Here is a 15,198-nt window from a genome sequence, read left to right as displayed (position 1 = left end):
GCAGGGTTTTGGTGGCAAAACACTTCTTGCTTCCCAAGCACAGCACCCCTCTCCTGCAGCAGGTTCCCCCCAGGTGTCAATTTTTAGCTTTATGGCAGTCCCTGAGGGTTTCATCCCAGAGGTGGGATGCAGGGGTGAGAGGGAGAGTGATTTTTGAAGTGTCACAGACTTTGGGGTTAGAGAGGGAGCAAAGCAGGGAAGCAAAAACCTTAGACACCCCCCCCCACACACACACTTTCCACCTTGGTTGTCCCAGCTGGGTGCCACGCTGCCTGTGAAGGGCAGGGAAGCTTGAGCATCCCCAGCCTTGCTCCAGGAGGCCCCACAAGTGTCCCTACAAACACCCTCAGCCAGCTGTGATGCTTATTTTTATTACAGAAGTACCAAAACGAGGGAGTGCCCAGCTGAGCTGGGGAGCTACAGACAGCTCAGCCACATAGGAACTGGAGGTTCAAGCAGAGAAAACCAGTGATGCCCTCCTTGTGTTACTGGGATGTGGAGCTGGGAGCCCCTTTGTCCATGGAGTTGGTGGCAGGGATGCCTGGCAGCTCTCTGAGAAGGAGCTTGAAGGGACCCCCCTGCCTGGTGGGTGCTGCTGCAGCACCCCCGGTGCCATGGCTTGCTCTGCCCTCAGGGGAAGGTCCCTGGGCCCCTTCCTCCTCCTCACTGCTCTCTGCTTAGCAGGACACGGGGCGCCGAAGAGCAAAGAACTTCCCGGGAATGGCTCTCCTCTCTATCTCCAGCCAGAGGGAGGAGAAATCCATCTCCTTGTGCTCCTCAGCCAGCTGGAAGGTGAAGCTCTGCAGCAGCGTGGTCAGGAAAAGGAAGAGCTCGATGCGTGCCAGAGCCTCCCCGGGACACATCCTCTTCCCTGGGGACACAGAGGGAGGGAGAGCACCCTGCTGAGGCCTTCATCCAGTGTTTGGGGGGAAAAGAGCACAAAAGGAGAAGCAGAAAGCTCATATCATAGAATCCCAGAGTGTCAGCTTGGAAAGGACCTCCAGGATCCCCTGCTCCAACCCTTCTCATGTTATTGTTGATGGGAGGTGTCCCAGCACCTCCTCGAGCTGAGACTCCAAACTTTCCAGAGTGGGGGAATCCACCCCTTCCCCTGGGAGACCATTCCAAGGTCTGACTGTCCCCATGGGGAAAAATCTGTCCTGGTGTTCAACCAGAACCTCCCCAGGAGCCACTTGTGCCCATTGCCCCTCATCTTCTCCATGGGATTCCTTGGAAATCAGGAGTCTCCATCTCTTTTGTCCCCTCCTGGAACACTTTCCTTGCAGGACAGTGGCACATCCCTGGCCAGCCAGGCTTTGGCTTGGCTGGATCCTGTTTGGAGGCAGCAGCTCCCAGCTCCCTGCCACTCATCCCCAGCCTCTCTGCAGACAGCACCAGCCCTGGAATTTTGCTTTTCATTCCGAATGACAGAGGATCCCCTGCTCCAACCCTTCTCATGTTATTGTTGATGGGAGGTGTCCCAGCACCTCCTCGAGCTGACACTTCAAACTTTCCAGAGTGGGGGAATCCACCCCTTCCCCTGGGAGACCATTCCAAGGTCTGACTGTCCTCAGAGTGAAAAACTGTCCTGATGTTCAATCAGTATCTCCCCAGGAGCACCCTGTGCCCATTGCCCCTTGTCTTGTCCATGGGATTCCTTGGAAATTGGGAATCTCCATCATCTCAGTAGCTCCCCTTGAACTCCTGGAACATTGTAATAAAGTCTCCCCTAAGCCTCCTCTTCTCAAGGCTGAACAAATATCCTGTTTATCAGTATGTGTGGATTATGTATGAGATGATTAATGTTGTTATTATTATATGAACAAGACATTAGGGGTATAATATTGGTGCCAAGTGATACTGGTGCTGGTGTTCCCACGAGTGGGACAGGGCTGAGCACTGACCTGTGGAGAAAGCCATGAAGGCTTCGTGCTTCTTGAACTCCCCATTCTCATCCAAGAAGTGGCTTGGGTTGACTTCTTTGGGCTTCTCCCACTGGCTCGGGTCCGTATGGACAGAAGAAAATACAGGAATAACCACTGTGCCCTGTGGGAGAGGGAGGGGGGGACATCACTGCCAGGGCTCTGCTGAGCTGGAGAAGCAAGTGGGGAGCACTGGGGGGTGCTGGCCCCACAGCCTGATGCCCACCCAGCCCCGTGCCTGTTGTGGAGACCCCTGGGGCAATGGCTCTGTGCCAGGCAGACAACTGACCCCCTGCTCCTGGTGTTCTCTGTGCAGCCTGTGGAACAGAAATGAAGGAGTTCTTCCTGGTGATTCACTTAAAAAAAAATCACCCTTGCCCTGCACCAGGTCCAGTGGAGGGAGAGGTTCCTTGGAGGTGGGTGTTGTATAAAAGTCTCGTGGTCAAACCCCATACTGGGGAGGGCTCTGCCAAGGAGGTGGGAGCTGGCTTGGCCCCGTACCAGGGTGGGCTCAGCACCCCCTGCACATCTCCCTGGTGTTTCCCACCCAGGACACGAGGGACAGGAGGGTGAGGGCAGAGCCAGCAGCAGCATTCACCTCCCCCTACTCCTCTGAAAGGTTATCTCCCCACCAAGGATTGGGAAAGAGTGGGACTTTCAGGAGTGAACAAACAGTCCAGGGGCAAAGGCAAATGTCATCCAAGCTCCCCTGCCACCCCTCCTCTTAAGGACACAGAGAGCCCAGGGCCACCAGGCTCACCTTGGGGATGGTGTGGCCCCTGAACACGATGTCCTGGGTGGCCATCCGGGGGAAGTTCTCGATCCGGGTCCTCTGGCAGCGCTGCAGCTCGTGGATCACAGCGTTGGTGTAGGGCATCCTCAGCCTGTCCTCCATCCTGGGACCACGCCTGCCACCCACCACCACATCAATCTCCTCTTGGACCTTGGCTGGGGACAAGGCAGGCCCAGGGGAAACCATATATCTATGTTTATATTTTTGTATAGCACCCTAGTGACAAACATTCTTTGGAACCCCCCTGGCAGCAGAGGTCAGAACAGGAATCAGCCTGTTAGTACCTCAGCACTTTTGTTTCCAACCAATTTTAAAAGGAGAAAAGCCACGAGGCTTTGCTGCCAGCCTGTCTGGATGATGATAACTCCACCAGGGTTGGAGGGAGAGCTGCTGAATGGCACCAGTTTGCCCTGTGACCCCAGCCAGCCTGGGGACGGGTGCTTGTCCTTCACTGGCACCTGTCCTGGAGCCAAAGGAGCAGAGCAGGAGCCACCTGGTGTATAACCCCTCCTAGAGACCAGAAATGAGGTCTGTGTCCTCAGACATCCCTGGATCAGGCAGGTTCAAGGTATCTCTCCTGGGCTGGGCTTGGGCCATCAGCAGAGGCAGAGACAGGGAGCAGGTGCCCAGATCCCTCTGCTCTGTGTGTCTGATGGAGCTCACCCTTGGGTGACCCGTGCAAGGTGATCTTTGGACTTCCCTCAGATGGGAACCTCTGGACCTGGGTCTCTCCACAGCATGAGCTCCTCAGGCACAGGGAGCAGTCCCATCTCACTGCCCTTACCTTGAATGTGGGGATATTTTGACAGGATCAAGAGGAAGAAGACCAGGGCGTTGCTCGTGGTCACTGTCCCAGCCCCAAAGAGGGTGAACACTGACATGACCAAGTCCTCACTGCTGTACATTCTCTCCAGGCTGCTCCTCTCCTGCAAGGAGGCAGTGGGGTTGGGGTGTCAGTGCCAGCTGGGTGATGATCCCTGCTGCAGGGGCAGCCTTCACCCCTCTCTGCACCATCTCTACCTTCTCAGCTTTCAGCAGGAAGCAGTCGATGTAGTCCCGGGGGCAGCTGGGATCCAGGGTCAGCTTGTGATGCTCCACTCTGCCTCGGATGTAATCCTTCAGCTTCTCACACCTGGCCAGGGCTTTCCTGTGTGGCCCTGGGAGGTGGTGCACGATGTAGGGGAAGGTGTTGTAGACCTGGGGATGGAGGAGGCACGGAAGGGCTTGGGTGCCTCCTGCACCCTCCCTCAAAGCCGTGGGGTCCCATCAAAGCCAAGAAGCATCCCTTGACTGCCCGAGCCCGTTGGACAGGAGGGTACTGAGCACAGCAGGGACACCCACCATGGCGATGGGGGAGAGGAAGAAGCTGATGTAGCTCCCAATGGTGCTCAGGAGCTCCAGGAAGTCCCTGTCACTGTAGCTGTAGCGGCTGCCAAAGACGACGGAGCAGATCACGTTGGAAACCGCGTGTCTGAACATCATCATCGGCTCAAAGGCCTCTCCTGCAGCCCCAGAAGAGGCAAGAAAGGCATCAGAAAGTCACCAGTTAGTTACCTGCTTCCCCACAGAAAGTGCCCTTCCTCCCCCTCCAAGCCCCCATCCTCTGAGCCCTGGTTGAATCCACCAGGTCCAAGCTCTCGGGCTCCTATCTCCACCTCCCAGCTCCCAAACCCCATCCCAGTGCTTGGGCCTGGGGCAGGGAGAAGCTTTGGGTTCCTCCTGACATGTCCTGGGGGGCTGGGGGGCTGCAGAGCATCTCCCTGTGGCCAGCAGCCCCTGGCCAGCCCTGCACACCAGAGGAGCCAGGGCTGCACCAAGCTGCCATCTCCTCTCAGATTGGTTTTGTTGGAGACCTCACCCTGACACCCCCCCTGCCACCAGGGCTCTGTCTCACTTGTGCTTTCTCAGTGCCATGCAGTTTGGGTTCCTTTTCCCCTTCATTTGGCCTAAAATGCTCCTGGGTGGCTGCCACCTCCTGCACCAGTTGAGGAGCAGGATGTCCCCCCCTGACCCTGCCACCTCCCTGCCCCTTTCTGCCTGAGGTGTGACCAGCTCCAAGTCCTCCCCATCAGGTTCATCCATTTTCAGCACTCTGGGGGCCACACACGAGGCTGTTCCTTGTCCTCCACCTGCCCTGTGGACCAGGCTGGAGAGGACCCACATCACCTTCAAGTTTTTCCAGTAGCTCCACCAGGTGCTGGGCTTCCTGCTGCACCCTCTGGGACATGGAGCTCTTCCCCATCCCGAAATCCCGCAGGGTGCTGAGCGTGAACCTCCGCAGCTCCCTCCACTTCTTCTCGTTGTTGGAGATGATCCCTGGGGGGGAAGCAGTGGGGACCACTCACTGCCTGCCCCCCCACCCCTCCCTGGGAATGGGGGACCCTGCCCAGGCCAAGCTGAGGAGCAGGAGGACACTGAGCCAAGGGACAACCCCGGTGTGCACGGAGCATCCTGGAGAGGGATCCGGGGAGGGATCCATCCAGGGATCACAGCCCCACTGGAGCTGGAAGGGACCTCCAGGGATCACCCCCCCTGCTAAAGCAGGGTTGCACATTACACAGGACAGCACCCAGGTGGGTTGTGAATGTCTCCTGAGAAGGGGACTCCCCCACCCCTGGGCATCCCGTGCCAGTGCTCTGTCAGCCTCACAGTGAAAAAGTTTTTTCTGGTGTTTAAGTTGAACTTTCTGTGTCCCAGCTCGTGCCCACAGTTACTGGGCACCACTGAGAAGTCTGGCTCCATCCTCCTGACACTGCCACAATCACTACAGAAACTCAGAACAAATCTCACTGGAATTCATGGTGTCCTCAGACAAGAGGCTGAATGCTTGGAGGGCCTTGCAGCGTCTGAGCTCCTGAGTCCTCCACTGGAACTGAGCATGGCCACTGGGGACTTTCTGCTCCCCCAGAGAGCACCAGAGTCCAGAAGCCATCCAGACACCTACCATAGTCCTTTGACAGCTGTGCCATGAGGGGGATGTTAGGTCTGCCCCCAAACTCCTCGGAGTGGTCCAGCAGAGCACCCTTCACCACCTCGTACCCACAGAGCACCACCATGGGCTTCAGCCCCAGCCAGACAGTGAAGATGGGGCCGTACGTGCTGCTGAGCTGGGGGAGGAGGGAAAAGCCACCATCAGCCAGGGTCCTGCACCCCAAACACCCCTTTGATTTTTAATAAGGTCCGGTGGCCACAGGGGACAGGGAGGGGACACCTCTCCCTTGACACCAGTGTCCTGATCCCATCCCAGTCCTGTCCCAGGGGGATCTGATCTTGCTGCCACTCTGGAGCTTTGAAGCATCACCTCCAGGAACCAGATTTGGATGGAAGCAGTGACACAGATTGGAGAGGGGTTGGGGTCAGCACCATGGGTCCCTTATGGGGGAGGAGAAAGCCTTAACACCAATATTTAGGAGAAGAGGGAGGGGAAAAGAGTAAAGAGATGTGGAAAAAAGAAAAAAGAAAGGTGGAAAAAGAGTCACCTACACAATTTTCAATTGGCAAGGGACATTCACACTTTTCTCTCCTGCTCCTCTCTTACCTTCTCATAGTTCCTGTAGAGGGGCAGGACATCCTTCTGCCACAGGTTGCCCAGAATGGGCCATGGAGCTGGTCCTGGAGGCAGCTGGCTTCTCTTTTTATCAATACTCTGGATTAGAAACCACAGGATAGAGAGGAGGAGGAGGAGGGTCACGAGTAACCCGGCTGATCCAGCATCCATCCCTGGGGAAAGGAATGAAATAAATAAAGAAATAAATAAATTCCCTTTCCAGGGAGAAAAAAAAAAAAAAAAAAAAAAAAAAAAAAAAAAAAAAAAGCAGAGAAGTGAGCAAAGAGGAACCAGAACCTCCTGTCTCTTCCTTTCTCTACCTTTGCTTCTGGCTCTATATAGGCACAGCCCTTCCCACACCCCTCCAGGGTCACCTCCTGCCTGTCCCCGGGCGGTCAGTGACACGGAACTGGGGGTTTCTCCCGGGCGAGCTCCTCCCCAGCCCCTCTGTGTTGTAACCCGGGGCTCAAAGAGCTGGCACAGGGAGCTGGATGTGTTGCAAACCCTTTCCCCATGCCGGGGGGGTCAGAGGTTCCCCCCTCCCCACCTCCCTGAGCCCCTTGTTTGCTCGGAGCTCCCTGCAGGTGACACACGGCAGGAGATGTCCCTGGCCTGGCAGGGCCTCACGTGTCACCCCAGGTCACTGCTCCTGGTCACTGACCCAGGAGGGGACATTCCTGTTAGCACCAACCAAGCACACACAGCTGGTCAGCTACCTCTTGGGTGACAGTTTCCCATCCCGCTCCTTTCTGATGGAAAATCGGGAAAACGCGTCGGGTTTTTTTTTTCCCCTAAAACATTGTGGTGTTCTGTTTGGCTTTTGGAAAAAACAATCAGCAGCCCAGGGTGTTGGGGTTGTTGCAGGCATGGGGATGAGTCTTCCCTGGGCTCCTCCAGCCTCTTCAGGGCTCCCTCAATGCTTTGGAGCATCCTGTTGGGAACACCAACACATCTGGCTGCACATCTGGCACTGGTTTGTTCCCCACACCTCTGGTGCAGAACACTCAGAGCCCCTGGCTGAGGGAGCTGCTGCCCAGCCAGTTCCCAGCAAAGAAGGGATTTCTCCTGGAGGCCAGAGGTGGAGGAGTGGAGGGCAGAGGTTTGGTTTCATGCTAAACCTTGCAGTGGAAGGAGACCCTCAGCAGGGGCCACGGGAAGGGATTTACCAAGAGCAGCCCAAAATGTAACCCCCACCCAGAGCACATCTCCTGATCTCCCCCATGGGATGGGTGGCTAGGAAAAGGGCAGCGTCTGAGCTGGGTGTGCAAAGCATCAGGGATTTGGGTTTCGTAGAATCATAGAATCATATAATTAGCTGGGTTGGAAGGGACCTCAGAGATCATCAAGTCCAACCCTTGACCCACCGGTGCGGTTGCTAGACCATGGCACTGAGTGCCACATCTAGTCTCTTTTTTTTTTCATTGAATCCCAGACTGGTTTGGGTTGGAAGGGACCTTAAAGCTCACCCAGTGCCACCCCTGCCATGGTCAGGGACACCTCCCCCAGCCCAGGGTGCTCCAAGCCCCATCCAACCTGGGCTGGGACACTGCCAGGGATGGGGCAGCCACAGCTTCCTTGGGCAACCTGGGGCTCAGCACCCTCATTATACAAAATCTTTTCCTAATGTCTCATCCCACAGTCCCCTCTTCCAGGCTGAAACAGTTCTCCTCATCCCATCACTCCCTGCCCTCCCATCACACCCTCCCCACAGGGCTGCTCTCCTGGGGTGCAATTCCTTACATGAGCACACCAAATCTCTCCCAAATCCCCAAAAAGAGTCTGGCAGTGAACCACCTGCAGCCCTGGGACTTCCCCATTGCAATGTTTCAGGTTCCCACACACACCCCCCCCGTGCTGCACCAGCAGCCTCAGCACACTCAGAAAAAAAAAGGGATTTTGGGGGGGAAAAAGTGTCCTGGCTGCTGTGGCAGAGCCCAGAGCTGGGACTCAGTGGGGCTGAGGCCAGGGGGTCACTGTGACTCACTTGTTTACCCTGTCCCATCCTGTCCTTGCTCTTCCCACCAATCCCTCTAAATTCTTGGCTTGGGTGTCCACAAGGGGAGAACTTTGCTCGGGGAGGTGATGCAGTGACCGGGATTTTGGCAGGGAGGGGGTGACCAGCCTCTGGGTGACTGACACCATTTTTTCCATGGCAGCCAAACAATACAAAGGAATCACTGGAACAACAGGAAAAGGAACAGCCCTGGGGATTAATTTGAGCCGCAGTGTTGAAATCCCGTGGAAAATTCCCTCCTCTGAGGACAGTGGTGACACCTCAGTGCAACACTCATTGCTCCAGCAGGTTTTTTGAAGGATGAATGTCTCCAATGCAATAAAAAAAAGCATTATTCTCTCCTGTTTTCTTATCAAAAGAGAGCAAACAAACAAAAAAACAAACAGACAAAAAAGTCACCCTGGTATCTGGGAGTGCAGGTCAGCAGACAGGATGTGTAAAAAGAGATAACTCCCAGGGGTCATCAAACATTGCAATTTATCTTCTGGAACTGCTTGACAAAACCTTGCTTTAAGTTTCTCTTCATCATCTAGAGAAGAAATTCAAGCCACACTCTGGAGCATCCCTGGAGTGTTTCTGGTCAAGAGTTCAGGGAAAAAGCAAAGGAGAGGGGAGGAAGGCAGGAATTGTCAGCTGAATTTCAGCAGCTGATCTCCAGTGTTCCTGGGGACTGCTCTGCAGGGAAACACGTGGATGGGTTTTGGAAAAAGCTCCAGTGCTTCACAGGGCTGGGACCTAAAGTCAGCCCCAGACACATCCTATGAACCCAAACCCACTGATACTTTGATTTTCTGCTCATTTCCCTACAAAGGCTTCTGGAGAGCAGGGGATCTGTAGAGAAGGAGGTTGCTGCAAGGCTTTGGGATCCCTTCAGGAGAAGGTGGTGAGACCTTTCTGCCCCCAAACCTACAATCTTAGAGGCTTTTTCCAACCAGGACAATTCTCTGTCTGTGTGTGTGATAGTAGGGATAACAGGTGAAAAACATTCTGGGAGGATTCATGTGACATGAATAAAAAAAAATATATTTTAACTCCTAAAAACCCCAAGCAAAAGCAAAAAAAAAAACATTTGGAGATCACCAGAGCCTTTGGATTTTAAATCAAAATCCTGTTTTGGGACAAAAGCCATGCAGAAATAACATGTAAAAACAATTGAAGAGCAGAGCAGCCCATGTCTGCCCAGCTTTGGATGGGTGTTCCCAGGGTGCTGGGGGACATCTGGTCCTGGCTGAGCCTGCTCCAGGGGAAAGTGTTACTGAATTAACCAGTTGTGTGGCTGGATCAGGCTGTATCTGAGGGATGGAGTCATAGAATCACAGAACCATAGAATGGGCTGGGTTGGAAGGGACACCAGAGCTCATCAAGTCCAACCCTTGCTCCACTCCCCCCGTGGTTCCCAGCCCATGGCACTGAGTGCCACATCCAGGCTCTTTTGAAATAGCTCCAGGGATGGAGAATCCACCCCTTCCCTGGGCAGCCCATTCCAGTGTCTGATCACCCTCTCAGTAAAGAAATTCTTTCTAATGTCCAACCTAAACCTCCCCTGGCACAACTTGAGACCTCTTGTGCCCTCTTGTCTTGCTGAGAGTTGCCTGGGAAAAGAGCCCAACCCCCCCCTGGCTCCAACCTCCTTTCAGGGAGTTGGAGAGAGTGATGAGGTCTCCCCTGAGCCTCCTCTTCTCCAGCCTCAACACCCCCAGCTCCCTCAGCCCTTCCTCACAGGACTTGTGCTGGATCCCTTCCCAGCCTCCTTGCTCTTCTCTGGACCTGCTCCAGCACCTCAATCTCCTTCCTGAGCTGAGGGGCCCAGAACTGGACACAGGACTCAAGCTGTGGCCTCACCAGTCAAGGAATTAGAAGAAATGATGCTCATGGGGGGGGTTCTGGTGTAGGTGTGTGTTTGGAAAAGCTGAGAGACAAGCAGAGCAATGCAGAGGTGACTCCAGTTAAATAAAGAAGTCAATAAACTCTCCCTGGGTTATTAAATTTAGGAAGATCTGCTGGAGGGAATCATCCCAGCTCTGCCTCCCCCAGCTCCTGCTTCTCTGCAGGCAGTGTCAAACCCAGGAATTGGACAAGGATGCAGGGCAAGGATCAGGACACTGATTCTGTAGGAATTCTGTAGGAATTCTGTAGGAAGCAGAGAAGCTTCTCCCCAGCTCCTGCTTTGCTGCAGCTCTGCTGGCTCAGAGCAAGCTGGTAACACTTTAAGTCAATTAATTACATCCTAATGCCATTTCACCCCAAAGCCTCTGGAGCTGCTCTGCTCCCCCTGGAGCCTCAACCATGCAGAAGGAAGGACCCAGACAAGAAGCTGCAAACCCTTCAGCCTCTCCTGGAGATGCTCACTATGTAGCCCCAGCCAGCTGAGGGCTGTGTTGGGGTATTTTTGGGTGCTCTCAATAATGCAGCAGCACTTGCTGTACCTGAGCGTGGCCCTGGCTGTAGTGTCAGTGTCACTTGTCCCCCTGTCACCTCCTCTCACCGGGTGTAGCTCCAGGGCAGCCTGATGCTGGAGAATCCTTCGCACAGCTGGAGGGTCATTTCTGGAGTTTTCTGTGGGATCCCTCAGGAAAACCAAGTTGTACAACCCAGAAAATATGAATTGATTGGTCTCAGCAATGGAGGTTTGGTTCCTGGGTCTCCTCTGGAGCAGGGCTGGCAGACTTCTCACAGTCTTCATGCTGGTGCTGCTGGCTGAGCTCCTCAGCTGCCATGGAGATGGATAGCACTGGGGGGTTGTGGTCTTATCTCCTGGTGACAGCCCTGGCAGGGTGGGCACTGAGCAGAACTTGGGGCTTTCAGACACCTGCAAGCCCCAGCTGCAGCCCCAGGGGAGCATCAGGCCCTTCCTTCATCCATCTACACATTGCAGGTAAACCCAGCAGATGCTTTAATCTGGTTTTCCATGGCTTGCTCATCCCATGAGGAGCTCAAAGCTTTCTCCAGAGCCAGGACATCTCTCCTGGTGAAACAGCTCAAAGGTCTCTGGGAGCCCCCAGGGTCGCTGGAGACAGATGGTGCTGCAAGGGCAGGTGCAGGTGCTCCTGATTCCCACCTTTCCCAGCAGGAAGACACAATTCAAGCAGGGAAATGAAGGAATTCCCATTTGCATCCAATAAATGTCATCAGCAGCTTGGCTCTGTCCCAGGTTTCCCAGAGAAGCTGTGGCTGTGTCTCAGCCCAGGTTGGATGGGGCTTGGAGCACCCTGGGCTGGGAGAGGTGTCCCCATGCAGGGGGCTGGGATTGGGTGAGCTTGAAGGTCCCTTCCCACCCAAACCAGTCTGGGATTTAGTGCTTCTAGCATGGTTTTTGTTTTAATAAAGTGGGAAGAGCGGGCAAGCTGTGCAGCAGTGACAGAGGGGAGCAGAGCACGATCCTGGTGCTTGGGGACAGGCAGCCTTCATCCTGATTCCTGCTTTGGCCAGCAAAAAAAACACAAAAAAAAGAGAGACAGATGCTTTGCCCCTTAATCAGAGCTTGCACAGCAGGCAGGGGAAGGCAGGTGGTGTCTGAAGTGCCTGCAGGATCAGTCCTGCTCCAAAGCAAAGAGGTGTGCACAGCCAGGAGGTCGCTCAGCCTGGGAGAGCTGGGTGTGAAGACAGCCCAAATGTTCCATTAATTCCTGGCTGGAGATGGGTGCTGGCAGAGCATGGTCCTGCTTAGTGTACACACGGGAATCCCAGCACGCCAGGAGGGTCCCCAGCAGGTGGGAATTAATCCTCCCAGGGGGATAAAGTCTCACGTGGGATCGCACCTAAAAACGCCACTAAACTTTCTTAGAATATTTTGATTTTTAACCTTTCCCCTGCTTGCCCGTGCCACCCATCTGATGGGTGTCAGTGGCAGCTGTGCTGGATTTCCAGCCCCACCAGGAGCTTCCCATATGGCCTCTGCTTTCTTAATCACACAGCATTAATCCTTCCCTGTAATTCCCTGGGGAAGGGGGGATTGGTTTGTGCTGCTTGGGCTGGGTTTAGGTTATGGACAAAAGGTGCAATTCTCTGCTCTGAGGCTCTCAAGAGAAGGAGCCCAGTGCCCTCCCTGCTCCCTCGCTCCTGCTGGCACCAGTTCCACTGGTCCCACTCCCAGTTCTCCTGGCTCTATTTTTGAAGATGATGCATCTCTCCAAGGTGGGTTGGTTGCCTTGTGGGTTGCCACTGCGACCGTGCCAGAAGCCCAAGAACCATCTGGAAATCTTTGGAGAGAGCGAATCTTGTGCCTGGGCCGTGGAAAATGAGCTGAGCCCCCTCAGTGGGATTGGACATCCCTGCACCTGAGCTGCCAGGAAACTCATCCCAAGGCTCTAAAATGCAGGGGATTGCTGGGAACAGCTGCTCTGCCCTGAAACCTTCCCCTCTTGCTGCTCACCCTTCCTGCAGCAGTTACGGAGAGGAGAACAAACCCACCCCCCCTCCCCTTCTCTTCACGTCCGAGCTCGACGTGTCCCTAAACCTCTCGCAAATGTGCTCATTCCAAGAGGAAAAATAATGGCTCTTGCACCCCATGTGGTGAGGGTGATGCCCACACCCTCCCGGCAGCCGGGCTGGTGAGCTGGCACTGCCACCGTGTCCCCAGGGACGGGACAGCACGGAAAAGCCACCACCACCACCACCACCTCTGGGGGCTTCCCAGCTCCCACGGGCTGGGGACAAGGGGGGGCACATCAGCCAGGTCCCTTCTCCCAAGGGATTTAATCCCTGGCACCCGTGTCCCCGCTGGAAGGGAGGGAGCTGGGAGCCGGACCCCCTCGGAGGAGCCACCGGCCCTTCTTACATCCCCCCCTCCCCTTTCCCAAAGGGGCAGCTCGGGTGCCATATGTCACCCGGCGGGACGGGCAGGGCGAGCAGATGGCAGGGGCAGCCGAGCTGCCCGGCCCAGAGGCCAAATCCCAGCGGGATTTGGGAGCAGAGGGATGCGGCAGGGCCGGCACTGCAGCCAAACCCTGCTGCTCCCAACCTGCCCCTGCCCCTCGCCCCAGGGCTGAGCGACATGGCTAGAGATAGGGACTGGGGTTTAGGTGGAGGGAGAGAGAGAGAGAAATAGAGAGATAAATAGATAGATAGATAGATAGATAGATAGATAGATAGACAGATAGATTAGATAGATAGATTAGATAGATAGATAGATAGATAGATAGATAGATAAATAGATAAATAGACAGATAGATTAGATAGATAGATAGATAGATAGATAAATAGATAGATAAATAGATAAGTAGATAAATAGACAGATAGATTAGATAGATAGATAGATAGATAGATAGATAGATAAATAGATAGATAAATAGATAGATAGATAGATAAATAAATAGATAGATAAATAGATAAATAGATAAATAGACAGATAGATTAGATAGATAGATAGATAGATAGATAGATAGATAGATAGATAGATAGACAGATAGATTAGATAGATAGATAGATAGATAGATAGATAGATAGATAAATAGACAGATTAGATAGATAGATAGATAGATAGATAGATAGATAAATAGATAGATCAATTGATTAGATAGATAGATTAGATAGATAGATTAGATAGATAGATAGATAGATAGATAGATAGATAGACTGATTGGTTAGATAGATAGATAGATTAGATAGATAAATAGGTAGATAGATAAATAGATTAGATAGATAGATAAGATAGCTACATAGATATGAATGGGAAATCATTCATAGATATTAATTGATAAATACAGAATCATAGGATCAATAAGGTTCAAGATCATCCAGTGCAACCACAATCCATCTTCCACAACCCCTCTACCATCTCCTGAACAACCTCATCTTAAATGTTTCTTGAACACCTGCAGGGATGCTGACTCCACCACCTCCCTGGGCAGCCCAATGCCTCACCACTGTTTCTGTAAAGAAATTTTTCTTCACATCTCACCTAAACCTCCCCTGACACAAATTAAACCCATTTCCTCTAGTTCTGTCTATATGCCTATTAATAGTAAATAATTTATTTTATTTACTGGGGAGGATGCTGATGTTTGGAGGCAATGATCTTAGGGGTTTTGTCCAACCGTGACAATTTTGTGATACTGAGAGGTGACAAAGCTGGTGGCTCCTGATTTTTTGGGGAACAGGGACCTGTGGAGGATGAAGGTTTCTGCTCCAGCAGCAGTTTGGCCACAGGGATGAAGTGGCAGTGGTGGGACAGTGGGTGCCAGGAGGTTTCTCCACGCTTGCCCACGGGGGGTGGGTGCCACTAACCCAGTGACAAGGGATGGGACCTTCCTGCCAGCTCACCAGCCACTTGCCCTGCTTCCCACTTTCCTTCCCTCCTGGTTTCCTGCTGCAGCCCCCTGTGCCCCAACCCCCCCGGGACCTCCAGCGAGCAGGGATGGGGGATATGAGAAGGGTGGAAGGGGATGGAGGGGGTGATCATGGGGGAATGTAAGGGGGTGTTGAAGGGTGCAATGGGTGCTGGAGAGATGATGGGGGGGGAGGGGGGACAGGCAGGGATACTGGGGGAATGTCAGGGGGGTGCCAAGGAATGACAGGGATGGCAGAAGGATGCTGAGGCCATGGTAAGAGACGTCAGGGGGATGATGAAGGGATGCTGGGGGGATGCCAAGGGATGCCAGGAGGTCCCCAGGGGGTTGTGGGGCAGTGCCAATGGATGCTGAAGGGATGTCTGGGGGGGGGGGGGGGGAGGTTGGGGTAACGTTCTGGGGATGCCAAGGGATGCCAAGGGCTGCTGAGGCTGTGCCAAGGGATGCTGAGGCTGTGCCAAGGGATGCTGAGGCTGTGCCAAGGGATGCTGAGGCCATGTCAAGGGATGCTGAGGCCATGTCAAGGGATGCTGAGGGATGCCGGGGGGATGCTAGGGCCACGCCAAGGGATGCTGAGGGATGCTGGAGAGATGCCGGAGGGATGCTGGGGCCACGCCAAGGGATGCCGGGGAGAT

The 15,198-nt window shown here is 53.9% G+C and overlaps 1 protein-coding gene across 1 annotated transcript; it reads right to left on the bottom strand.

Annotated features, from left to right (window-relative positions):
* Positions 1-355: 355 nt before the first annotated feature.
* LOC139805596 (cytochrome P450 2C5-like) lies at positions 356-6,580 on the bottom strand. Its single transcript, XM_071764141.1, has 9 exons — positions 6,254-6,580; positions 5,660-5,822; positions 4,882-5,031; positions 4,057-4,217; positions 3,736-3,912; positions 3,500-3,641; positions 2,683-2,870; positions 1,905-2,046; positions 356-871 (listed from the first exon to the last, which is right to left on the bottom strand). The coding sequence occupies exons 1-9, from the start codon at positions 6,431-6,433 to the stop codon at positions 678-680; spliced, it is 1,497 nt and encodes a 498-aa protein (XP_071620242.1). The 5' UTR covers positions 6,434-6,580; the 3' UTR covers positions 356-677.
* Positions 6,581-15,198: the final 8,618 nt, after the last annotated feature.

This window comes from Heliangelus exortis, chromosome 20 (genome assembly GCF_036169615.1).
Source record: "Heliangelus exortis chromosome 20, bHelExo1.hap1, whole genome shotgun sequence".
Taxonomy (NCBI): Eukaryota; Metazoa; Chordata; class Aves; order Apodiformes; family Trochilidae; genus Heliangelus; species Heliangelus exortis.
Note: the sequence above shows the minus strand (reverse complement) of the source record. Positions and strands in the feature narration are given on the sequence as shown.

Excerpts from the sequence above, each read along its gene's own strand:
- LOC139805596 (XM_071764141.1), bottom strand. The coding sequence starts at position 6,433 with ATGGATGCTGGATCAGCCGGGTTACTCGTGACCCTCCTCCTCCTCCTC. Across the intron at positions 4,218-4,881 it reads GCTACTGGAAAAACTTGAAG|GAGAGGCCTTTGAGCCGATG; the intron begins GTGATGTGGGTC and ends CTGGGGCTGCAG. Across the intron at positions 2,047-2,682 it reads GGGGCCACACCATCCCCAAG|GGCACAGTGGTTATTCCTGT; the intron begins GTGAGCCTGGTG and ends CCTCTCCCACAG.